The following is a 12,749-nucleotide window of genomic DNA, read 5'->3' as shown; positions in this document are numbered from 1 at the left end:
GTGCCTCTCCACATAATCTTGGACAAGTCCCTTTTGACCTTTAAAGTAGGTTCATGCCCACATCTCAATATTCAGCTAAATTTCAGTTTAATGGTTCAGGTTTGGAGTCCAGTGCAACTCTTAGGGGATCAAGGTCACTGTGGGTGGGTTAAGCCTATGATTGTTGACTAGCACAATCCTCAGATGAAACAGGCAAGGAACAGGTTCCAAAATGTCATTCCTGCACTGGAAACCCTTGCTGCAGTATGTTATGCATGCCAAAAGTTTGCATGGGCTCAAAAAAATAGCTACTCTAAATAATGGAAATGAACATGGAATGATGTGATACCACCTCTAACTGGGGGAGACATGAGCTATCATTTGTTGGAAATGCAGAGGGTGTTTTAGAAATGTCTCTCTCTACCCGTCCTTTTCCCTAAACTTCTGCTGTAAGATATTGCTGCAGACAAGATAATAAGCCAGACGGTCAGATCCAGAACTATTTGTCTTATGTTGTATAACACTTAAAAGCTGAGATCCCAGTAGTCACAGCTTGCTTGTTATTAATACTGTAATTATATGATTTATAGACAATGCCTTTCTCCCTTTCAATGACTTTTCCATTTAGCATGAAATAGTTAAACATTCAAAAAACTCAAAACCATTAAACATTTAATGACCTAGTGTTTATAGAGCTGGAAGAAGAGAGGATAAGGCTAAAGTGTCTGCTTCAAGAAATATAAATGTTTAGGAATCATTGAGATGGTCTAAAATGAGGCCTATCCTAATTTTGCATTTCTGCAAAAATGTTTTGTTTGCAGAAAGAGAAATAGCAGCAAGACAGACAGAGGGAAACTCTCATTTGAAATTCTGCAGCCATCTAATAGGAGCACATGGCTGTGACTGAGGCTTTTCAGAGCCCCAAGAAGTGAGAGGTGAACACTGAATTGCTGGAAAGAAGGCTTAGCATCACTCTTTCAAACAAACAGGGGTTTGTGACAACTGGCTGCTGCTGACACCTAACTCTGGGGCAAAGTGTCAGAATTATGAGTCACATTTCTGTGACCAATTACATGTCTGTCATTGTAACAGGGTGGGGCCTGCCCTGCCTCTCAGTAGGAAATATGTTGACTGGAAGCAGGCTGATGTTATCGGAACAGTTTGTTATTCTCAGCCTGCTTCCAAGAAAGGAAGTGAATGGAAGCAGTCATCTCTCCAGGTGAATTATCCTGGCAGAAGAATCCAGTTTATTCTCATGTGAATCACCACAAGCTGGTTTTTTATGTAATATCACTGTCCATTTATAGACAAGAGAATACTTTTGTTTATGTCTGACTCTAAAATAATAGCTACAGCTCTGGGCACTGCTAAGACGAGGATGACTAAACCTGCCCTGGAACATCACAAAGTTTTACTTTGACCACAGCCAGGCAGGACACTGCACATCTGACTTCATTTTCATGTTGATCTTGTACAAGGGGAGTTCCAAGGTCAGCAGAGCCATCTGAAAAACTTCTAAAAGCAGAAATAAAAGGGAAAGCCATGCTGTAGCCTTTAGTGCTTTTTAAAATTCATATTTGAATCACATATTCGATCAGATGAACATGACTCATAAATTCGAGTCCTCTGCTTGGAACATTTGATGTCCTGGATACCTACATTTCCAAGTGTGCTGCTCAAGAATATGTGGTCTAGGAAACCCCTAATCTGCAATTTGTGCACAGTGGGAGAGTATTCACAGGAAGCACTTCTGTGTACTGTCTTGCCCATACATTCTCTGGGAGTCACTGAGCAAAAGGAGACTGAAGACCAGATGAAATTTTGTTCTGAGCTCCTGTATCTGTTCTGGTATTTTGGCTGTTTAAAGCACTGAGAATGGCCCCTTCCACCAGAAACTAGAGCTTTAAAGCATTTTAACAACTGAAAGCATCTTCTGTGATACTTGAAAGTATCTTCACGGTCAGAACATTTCCTCTCCAAAATTGGAACTCATTTCTGTTAGTCATTTAGATGTCAAAGGTCATTTAAAGATCCAGTGCTACATGTGGTTTCTTTTTAGTCCCTTTCTTTCCTGGTTCCTGGCTTCAGGTGACCTGATGGTGCTGTCTCTTGAAAACAGGTATGGCAAATCAATTATTCATGTGAATCCCCAACCCATCATGGTTATGAAGCTCTCCTGTGCACCTATGCTGACCCATTCTCATTGTGAACTCTGCAGCATCTGTTCATGAAGACAGCTGGAGTCATTTAGATCTTCTTCATGGGCTAGACAGATTGTCAAATACTGCTTTAAACAAACAAAAAAAAAAACCCAAACCAAAAAAAAACAACCAAAAAACCCCCAAACAAAAAAAAACGAACAAAAAACCCAAAACAAAACAAACAAACAAAAAAAGCCCAAACAAAACAACAACAACAACAACAGAAACCAAACAAAAAAAACCCCAAAACCCAAATAAAACAAAAATTGACCATACTGCTCCTACAGCTGTGAACCTTCTTCTAGTACTCCCAAGATGTTCTCAGATCCCTATTCAGGGAATCTGCCCATCTGTATAGGACTTGTTTTAGTGGTGTCATTTTAAGGCCCAAGTACAAGCTGTAAAACCATGGAATGAGCTCTGACTGGATGACCATAGTGGAGGCTTTCTGCAGCATTATATGGAGTTGGTTCTTTCTCATTCACAGATAGCATTTCTTGACACTAAGATTTGTTAAGAAGTTAGTTGGCCAGGACTTAGGTCTTCACCCTAGGCTCTTCAGTGGCAGAGAGAAGAAAAAGGTCCTTTAAAGATCTCACACTAGCACAGAATATGTGCATGTAATACTAGTTTAGAATTGATTTCTCATTGCTAAGTGGAATACCCAGCTAGAACAGATGGCAGAGTATGACAGTTGTGATGGTTCAGGAAGTAAATTCAGACAGATCTTACAGCCAGAGGGACAGTTTTGAACATTCAGTCAGACCTGCTGTGTACTGCCCAGGGAACACCTGCATACAGCTGAGATGCTTTAGTTGAGCTGGAACAGATGGTAGGAAAAAAGGCCAAGACTGAAAGCTGACCAGTTCATGCCAGTGCCTGGTACCCCTGAGTGGCAAATCTGCATATTTCTAGGATGGTTTCTGTATCTCATAATAACTCTGGCTCTGATATCTTATGCCAGGTAAAAAGGATGCCTATGCTCAGAAATCATTTTCCTCACACAGCAAGCTTGTCCTCCTTTAACATCCTTCACAACAGAGACATTACATGATGCAGAAGCAACACAGGTCCAACCAAGCCTTTGGCAAGAGCTGCTCCCTGTTCAGGAAGTAAAGGCATCCTGCAAGTAGAGGAGAAGGATTAGACATAGCTCAAAGAGACCAACCTTGTCATTAGCTGCACAATGAAATGAGGATTACTTACGGAACTGTTCAAGAGGTGTGACTCCAGTGACTAAAAGGCATCCTCTGACAGGAACAAAGCCTTTCTGCTTACAGATTGAACATTTTACACAAGCTGAAGTCAAGTCATAGTAACAGGTTTAGAAAGAAAATTTAAAATAAAAATTAGGCAAGTGTTTACAGTTGGGTTGACCTGCTAAAAAGCTGAAGTTTGCAATTGCTTCAGGAAAGAGACAAATCTAGGACTGAAACCCTGAAAGCTCTAGCCTGCTAGAGGCTTTCCCATCAAGAAAGTTCATGCAAAGAACAGGACCCTGAAAAAGTATCAGAAAGGGAGATAGTGAGAAAAAACAAGCTGAAAGTAGAGGAAAAAATACCAGAGAATAAACCAAAGAACATATTGAAGAATTCTGTCAATATCAAATATAAGAAAAGCAAAATTTAAAGCAAAAATAATTAGTTTACATGAAAGCTCTGAACTATTTGGATCCAAGTTGCAACATAGCAAAGCTCGGTTTTTATATGCTGAAGAAAAATATAGGATTTTTTTTTGTTTTGATTTCAGTTCTTGCCATCTATAAATGGCATTGCTGGAGAATACTACTGATAGATGTACCTGGATGTGTGCCACTATATCTTGCCAAGCAAGGCACAGCTGGTGTGATGATACTACACAATGGATCATAGATCAGTAGTTATCAGCTTAAATACTTATCAAAAGGGGGTGATTTTAAGCAATTTACCACAATTCAGAGAATCAAAAATAGAACTGTGAAAAGTAGGCTGAAAATTTTTGAAAGAATACTAAGAAAAAACCCCGAAGAGCTCAGTTCCGATTGGTGCTGTCTAAATAATGGACAGCTACACTGAAATTCACTTTCTGAAAGGTCTAGGAGAAAGGCTACACACAGGCTACCTGAGTGCTCACTTCAAAAAAACAGGTACTGTAAATTTCTAAAATTTCAGCTGGAGAGGGGGAGAGAAAAAAATACTTCATTAAAATGTCACATAAATAAAAAACCTGTACAGCCCCAACCAGGAAACACACACAGTAGTACATTATGGGCACAAAGGTGGTAGTTGGTCTGAACTTGCACCTCACTAGCGATTGCAAAGCAAGAACAAATCAAAAGGAAAAATGGGAGACTCTTTCTCTGTGGGGAAAAATAAAAGATGGAAGAGAAGGAAATCAGAATCTTAGGAACAGGACAGGCCATATAGCAGTTAACAGCCATACAGGGTCTGGGAAATAGACTGAGCTCCCAGCAAAACAGCACAAATAGTGCAGAACTTGTGGACTGGCTCTCAGAGGCACCTGTGACCTTTCCACTGGAACAGAAATGGATATGTGTGCCTTGAAATGCAGGATCTGCCCCAGCACCTGAAGGGAGTTGCACACACACAACCAGCCACAAGCAGGTGAATGCCTGTCACACACTGCAGTAGGTCCCAGCCACATGTCACAGGAACAGCTGCACGCCCAGATGTGCAGCATACAAACATGCACTCTCATATGGCAGAACAGGACACACAACCCAGTGGATTTAATGACTGGAATATGGAGACTGTATTGTAATGCTCGTGGGAATAATCACTGACACAGATCTCCTGTTCTCCAGTCCAGCATGCATGAATACACTGTGGCTTATACAGATGCACACTCTGTGTCACACCTCCCTGAGGGGAGGATCCCCTCAGCCCACAGAGAAGTGCCTGCTGCTGTTGGGACACACACACTCTGCACTGAGGCAAACTATGCAGCCCAAGTTTCATGAGCAGCACACATTGTGAGGGTTTGACACATTTACAATAGACTGGGTGACACACACATGGTGAAAGGTGTGCTCAGACTAGTGCAGTCCCACTGCAGCCCCACACACATGCATGTGTGTGTATCCTGGAGTCAGGTCACACAGCCCCTGTACTGCAGTCAGCCTCTCCTGTGGACCAAGAAGGCTCTCAAAGACATGCATAGAGTTCAGTGCTCACACACTTGCATGCTCTCAAGGCTCTCACAAATGCACTGGAAAGAGACTCGTGTTTTCCTGCTCCCCTGCAGACACAGACCATGCTGTCATGGTTTGACCCTGCTCAAATGCCAGGCACCTACAATATCTGTTCTCTCCACTCTCCCCTGGTTTCACAATGCTCTCACACACACATGCAAGTGGAGGGGGTCAGGCAGCTGACCCTGAAGAGAGTCACACATGTTGTACCTGGGTTTCATACTCACACAGCCATACCTGTGCTTGTACACATGCAGGCAGGTATATGTTACATACAGGCAGTCAGTCAGGTGTGCATACCTGGACAGAGACACACACACATGTTCATACACACTGAAATATGGGGCTGGCAAAGAGAAAAGTCAGGACCTGCATACACAGACAGAAGTGACTTACCCAGACAAACACACAACTCACACACTTGCTGCAGAGTGAGGCAGACAGGTACACCCAGAGCAGGCTGTGCATAAAGTGGGTACTCAAACAAAACACCCACAGGATGGTGGCTCACACACACATATGTACAAATGTCACTCAGATGAGAGTGTTGCACAGACAGTGCATCTCTCACATACACAAGTGATGTCATAGAGACTGGAGTGCCACACAAAAGTGCCTCACACATGTGCAACTCACACACTTGCTACACTCAGACACACACATGAAGCAAGCTGTGCCTGCTTGCCCAGCACTCAGACAAGTGCTGCAGAGATACACACACTCGAGAACGCATCACACATGCATACATGCTTAAGTGTGTCACAATGTCTTTCAGGCAAAATGGACTTCATACCCTTAGTTGTGTGTTACAAATGCACACCCAGTGTCCCAGACACACAGACATGTCTCACACTCACGCAGACATGAGTGTCTCCAAACGCAGGCACAGTGTCTCAGACACAGAGAGTCATACATGTACATGTTAGACATGCACGGTGCTTCTCACACCATCTCACACACACAGGTGACAAACACACAGTGTCTCACATGCTCCAGACATACTCAGTGTCTCACCTGGCACCTTTCACGGACACACCCGGGTGTCCCGTTGTCACAAATACGGTGACTCTCGTATACTCGGCTGCCTCTCCCAGACCTACACGTGGGCATCACTAGCGCACCCACGGGGTACACAGCGTCTGTTCCCCACACGCGGTGTCCTCACACACACATAGGCGTGGCGAGCACACAGGCGCCACACAGAGCGTCCCTCGGAACAGTGTCTGTCACACACAGACACACACGCGGCGTTTCTCGCGCACTCGCACACACCGTGTCCCCACGCCTCGCCTCTCGGTCACACCCGGTCCCTCTGGCTGTCCCGCCGACACGAGCGTCACACACACAGACCGCCCCGCGCACCCGCACGGCCTCTCCTCCCCCTGGTGCCTCCCTCTCTCCGCTTCTCCCCCTCCTCCCACCACTCCTCCTCCCTCTCCCCCTCCTCCTCTCCCTCCCCGTCCCGCCTCTCCCGCCGCACCCGAGCCGGCGGTGCCCGTGGGCGCCCGGCTCCGGGGCTGCTCCGCTCCCGCTGCCCGCGCTGCCTGCGCCCGCCGCGGCCCCGGGGCGGAGCGGAGCCCCCGGAGCGGAGCGGGGCGGGCCGGCCAGGAGGGATGTCGGGGACCCGCTGCCAGGCGCTGTACCCCTTCTCCGGGGAGCGGCACCGGCAGGGGCTGCGCTTCGCCGCGGGAGAGCTGATCACGGTGCTGCAGGTGCCAGACGGCGGCTGGTGGGAAGGGCAGAAGGAGGACGGGCTGCGCGGCTGGTTCCCGGCCAGCTACGTCCAGCTCCTGGAGGTACGAGCGGGGCCAGGGCCGCGCCGAGCGGGGGGCGGGGGCGGCTGGCCCGGGGATGTCCCGCGGGGTGCCGGTGATCCCGGGGATGTCCCGGTGCCGGTGATCCCGGGGATGTCCCGGTGCCGGTGATCCCGGGGATGTTCGGTGCCAGTGGTCCCGGGGATGTCCCGCGGGGTGCCGGTGGTACCGGCGATGTCCCGGTGCCGGTGATCCCTGGGATGTCCCGCGGGGCCCAGGCGGCTCTGCTGTCGGGCTCCCCCCTCGGCATCGCTGTGTCCCCTGCCCCGGGCAGGTGCCCCTTCCACCCCGGGCTGAGGCTGCCGGGTGCTGTAAGAATCCTCGGAGGAGGAGCTGCTCGCCCGGCCCCGCTCCAGCCCGAGCCCTTGGTAGTTGTACTTGTAGCCATGGAGCGGCAGAGCTCAGGTGTGTGACGAGCTGCGGGCTGCTCCGGACTTGGGTTTTCACAATCGCTGAACAGCAGCAGGAGTCAGTGGTTGCAGTGATGCAGCCCCTGTCAGTCATTCACGAGGGCCAGATGCTGGGCAAGTTCCGCTCCCTCCTCTCTCCCTCACCCTCTCCCAGTCCCTCTCGTTTCCTTTCACTGAATGTATCATGGCATTATGTTGTGGGAGAGGCAATTCAGATATAGAATCGTGGAATCAAAGAATGGTTTGGGTTGGAAGGAACCTTAAAGATCATCCATTACACCCACTCTGCCATGGGCAGGGACACCTTCCACTAACCCAGGTTGTTCCAAGTCCCATCCAGCCTGGCCTAGAACGCTTCCAGGGATGGAGAAGCCACAGGTGTTCTGGGCAACCTGTGCCAGGGCTTCACCATCCTTGCAGAGGAGAATTTCTTCCTAATATCTAATCTAAATCTGCCCTTCTTCAGCTTGAAGCCAATTCTCACTTGTTCTCCAAAGTCCCTCTCCAGTACCTGTAGGTTCTCCCTGGAGCCTTCTCCTTCTCTTCTCACCCTCTGTTGCAGCAGTTCCCCAGGTGGCTGCAGATACCTCACTGCCATACCTGTGGCATGGCTGAGGGAGACCCGGCAGGGTCTAGTTGTGCAGACCCAAAGGCAGTGGACTTTCTGTCAGCATACTGAGAAGTTCTGTCAGCTTCAGTCATTTTCAGGGCCCTGACAGCTGGGGTGACAGTTGGATTCCCACCTCGGGACTGCTTGTGCCTGAATGTGTTTGTTGCTTTCTGTCTACACAATCAAGACACAATGTGAGTGTAAAGGATATGTCCATGAAGAGTGCTTCACAATCTCTGCATGTGAATTCTGAACCACCTCGTGCACTAAAGCAAGAACTTGCCATGACCCCATCAGTGCTTTCCTCACTGGCCATGCCCTGTTGGCATTTGGGACTTAACCAAGGATGTGATAGCAATGGTCTCCAGGAGCATCTCCCTGGGCTGAAGCCATTAGGAGCACATTTCTCAGGTCAGCCTCTATTTGTCCTCCATGTTCCTAAGGGGAATCAGCCATCCTGCTTTGCTTATATGCAAGACAGGCAATGCCCATCCCAGGTTTTCCATGCACATCCTCTAGGGAATCCAGAGAAGCAGATAACAGAGTCCTGAGCAAAACCTGCCCACCAGCTGCATGTAGAGCGATGTTCTGTGAGCAAAAGATTCTGTGCAAAAGGACATTTTGCCCACAGATCTGGCACTGCCTTTTTGTTTCTCTTAATAAATTAAACTAATAAATAAAAAATTAATGAAAAATCTATAATGTTTCTACTGACTTCCTGTTTCTTGTTATTACCTGGAAAGACAGGAAAGTAGAAGCAAGAGTTGTCCACTCCAGCAAGAGTGAGGCCAGGGACTTTCCTGTGCTACTGACACATTTGGGATTTCTTTTGTTAGTTTTAGAATGTTGGAATCTCTTGTTTGTCAGTTTTGCCACCTACAAGATGATTTATTGAGGTATGTGAATGTAGTTTCACAAATCGCTAAATGTTTGCACATCTAGGAATTTAGGAATTGTTTGAGGAAAAATATATCATGAGATGTGAAAAATTCTGCTCAGCAAAGGCAGTGGGGAATTGCTTCAAAATACCGTAACTTTGCTTTCCTGTCATCTCCTTCTTGGAAACTTGTCTTTCCCCCCTTAAGTCTGAGTGAGTTCCACCATGCTCAGATCAGTGCCCTCAGCCCCACAGATGTGCCTTTCCTACCCTTGGCTCATGTACCACTGACAGTTTTGATGGAGACCAGTTGTCCACACAGCCTGCCACCCTTTCTCTTGGGTAAACCTTTACAAAGAAGGCAAGAAAAATGGCAAGGGCTGAGTGTGTTCACTCTGGCACGTTTTCCTCTTCTCCAGAGATGGTGCCTAATAAGGACTATGAGCCAGAGTTAAAAAAGATGTCAAATGAGAGCTAATTAACCAAATCCATGGGATCACAGGTATTTGGCACACATCACAGTGGATGTGTGAGACAGAAGGTCTGTGTGTGTCTCTCATGGCTCTGTTCAGGTAGCCTTTCCCTTCTCTAGGTAGCTTGTCTCTTGTGTGCAGATAAGCAGCTTGCTCAGGGACCTGATCTAACTGCAAGTCACCACAATAGAAATACTCTCTGTTCTCTGATCCAAGTCCCTGCCCAGCCACATCAACATCAGAGCTGACGTCAGGGAGGTCACAGTGCATGTCCAGATGGGGCAATGGACACAAGTCTCCTTTCTGTACCAACCTGCCCTTGCATAGGCTTTGGGTGGCCCTGGCCTGGCCCTGCAGCCCTTAGTAAGGTTCAGTGCTCTGTCCTCAGCTGAACTTAACCACACTCTGTTGTTTAAAGGGGAGGATGTTACTCTCTCCCTCTGTCCTGTTCTCATTTCCCTGTGCCCAGTTTACCCCAGCAAGTACTTGTGCACTCTCTGGAGCCTGAAGGAGAGCTGGCTGCATTTTCTGCCACAGCAGTGACTGAACGTGGCTCATGGCATTGCCTGAGCCATGCCAGGGCTGGCAGCATTTGTCCTCCACAGCACACACCCTTTCTTTCTGTCTGGTGGCTGGGAGCTACCAGAAGGATGTGGCCTTCTTCTTCAGCCTTTGTGACTTGAAGCCTGCACCATGTTTAGACAGGAAGGGTGGATTTTCTCATTCATAAGGCTTCACATTTACCAATGCTCAGATCTCCTCTGACAGCACTGGTTTGAAAGTCTGTGCTGAGTTTTGAAAGAGAGAAGTGAGAAAGGCGTGAAGAACAGCAGAGAGGGGAATCTCTCCCACCCCTGAGCAGTGGTTGAGCAGCCAGTCTGTGGCATGCTGGTTCCTGATGGATGAAGGAAGAGGAGAAGTGACTGTTCCTGATGCTGTAATTGACTTGGGAAGAATCTGATGCCCCAACAGCACCTGAGTCTCCTCACAGGAGACTCAAGGCAGGCTGTGGAGCTGCCAGCACAGATCATCTAGTCTCCATCGTGTGGCCCAGCTGGCTTCTCCAGGAGCTGAGGACAGGGCAGGCTCTCCTGCCTCACACTGTGTTGTAGCTCTTGCAGAGAAAACTGGGTATGCATGGCTGGTGGGTGACCTGAACAGGCTGTAATGGCAAAAGAGTTGGGCAGCTCTGAGAAAACCATGAAGGTGACTTGCTGGAAGCAAAGCCCAGTGCCAGAGATGGGAGTTCTGAGGGATTGTTGTCTTTGCTGCCTCCTGTGTTCTTTTGCTAGCAAAAATGTGTTGTCAATTCATTAATCACAGAAGATCAAGGAAAAGACCAAAAATGTGGTAAATGCGGGGCAAGAGAGACACAGAGAGGTAAAGAGATGAAGACATTTGGCCTCCTTTGTTTCCTGCTCCTGTGGCTGCTGCAAGCCCACAGTGAAGGGTTAGAGGAAAACAGTGAAGGCTGGAGGTTCCTGCTCAAGGCAGTGATGGAAGCAATGAGAGCTGCAGGAGAACTGAAGGAGCTCATGGTAGGGACAAGCCAGAAACAACGTGTCTCTGTTAGCTCTGGAGAGGATACCACTGTCCCCGAGCAAAACTGGTAGCATAAACCAAAAGACTATCAAAAGCAGAGAGCAGAGGGAGGGTATTGGCTTCATGGTGGGATTCCAGATGGATTCTCTGAAGCTGGGCTGGTTGGGAGCAGTTGAGGAGGTTGTTGTGGTCTTATTCACAGAATCAGTGGGTTGGAAGGGACCTTTGGAGATCAGCTAGTCTGGCTTGCCTGGCTGTTTCTTGTCAGGTTTGGAATGTGTGCAAGGGTGGACACCACAGCTGTTCTGACAATGTATTCTAGTGTTTAACTACCCTCACAGTTTTTTGTTGTGTCCTTTAAGGGGCTTTGTGTCCCTTTAAAAGGATTTTCCGTGTTTTAATTTTTAATTTAATTGCATCTCATCCTTTCACTGGATATCACTGACAACATCCTATCTATGCTTTTTTACTGTCCCCCCCACTGGTTTTTATTCACATTGATAACATCCTTCTCAAGCCTTCTTGTCTTGACGTTAAACAGTTCCAGTTCTTTCAGCCTTTCTTCATATGACAGATGCTCCAGTCCATTAATCATCCTTGTCACCATTGCTGGACTCTCTCCAGTATGTGCTTGTCTTCCTTGTGTTGGAAAACCAAGTACAGTTTCTTGCAGTATTGTAGATAGTAGGTTAATGAAGAAATGGTCCATAACCTGAGTATTACCTGAGTATTTCCTGAGTATTTCCTGAGCTTGGTCTATGAGCAAGCAGCAGCCTCCTGCAAGCTGAAGGGCTTAGGAAAGGAGGATGTTGTTGCTTGGTATCCATATCCTATTGCATAGATACCATCAGCTTCAACCCTCACCCTTCCTTTGGTGATTAATAGCTATGGCAGCCATGAGACCTGAAAGTCAGGGATTTTCTCACCCTTTCCTCCCTCCTGTGTGCTTTATATTTTTGCCTGACCTTTTGACCATTGAGCAGAGCCCTACAGGACCCCTTGGTACCAGACTGTTGCAGCCCCAGGTTAACCAACTGGCCTTCCCAGCCTGGAGCAAGAGGGAATCTGTGCAGATGCAGGTGAGGAGGTGTTGTACACAGGTGTAGAGCCAGTGGAGTGTGGTGTGTGATACACTGAGGGATTTCTCAACAGCTCATGTTTCTTGTCCCGAGGCTGGCTGTCTCCTCACCCCAGCTGAATCAGGGATGATGATGTGTGTGGAAAGATCTATACAGCTCCAGACATAAGAGCAACCTGGCACAAGGCTCAGGTGCTCCAGTTTGTGACAACCTTTATGGTGCAGAGCAGCATAGATGTTGAGAAAGTAGGGCTGTGTTAGACCTCAGGGAGGTGCTTTGCATGGGACCCTCTGGAGAAACCTCTGTTGCGTCTGCTTTTTCTAGACAAGTGATTTTGGGAGATTGGAGAGATGTGTCATTCAGTCACATTTGCAAGTGATTTCTTTTAAAATCTATTTTGGACCTTGATTTTTGTATTTGTAGTTAACTAGAAATCACTTATATAAGCAGCAGCAGCAGCAACATATGCAAATTTGCTGGAAATTGTCAGCACTTTTTATAGCTTCAGTCATCCCACAGATGTAAGTCTCTGTATAAAGCACAGCGTGTGCTTCCAGAATGGATGGAGGTGGCT

The 12,749-nt window shown here is 47.4% G+C and overlaps 1 protein-coding gene across 3 annotated transcripts in view; it reads left to right on the top strand.

The window, feature by feature from the left end:
* Nucleotides 1-6,833: 6,833 nt before the first annotated feature.
* GAS7 (growth arrest specific 7) overlaps nucleotides 6,834-12,749 on the top strand; it is an 86,331-nt gene continuing 80,415 nt past the window's right edge. For 2 of the 3 annotated variants that reach the window (XM_085077945.1, XM_085077946.1), the window contains exon 1: nucleotides 6,834-7,166. In XM_085077945.1, the coding sequence (XP_084934071.1) occupies nucleotides 6,984-7,166 (183 nt within the window). In that variant the 5' untranslated portion in view covers nucleotides 6,834-6,983. The remainder of the gene's footprint in view (nucleotides 7,167-12,749) is intronic. The other variant, XM_085077944.1, reaches the window with a different exon arrangement.

Source organism: Lichenostomus cassidix, chromosome 18 (assembly GCF_008360975.1).
Source record: "Lichenostomus cassidix isolate B80296 chromosome 18, HeHo_3.0, whole genome shotgun sequence".
Lineage (NCBI taxonomy): Eukaryota > Metazoa > Chordata > Aves > Passeriformes > Meliphagidae > Lichenostomus > Lichenostomus cassidix.
This window is presented reverse-complemented; position numbering and strand designations above follow the sequence as displayed.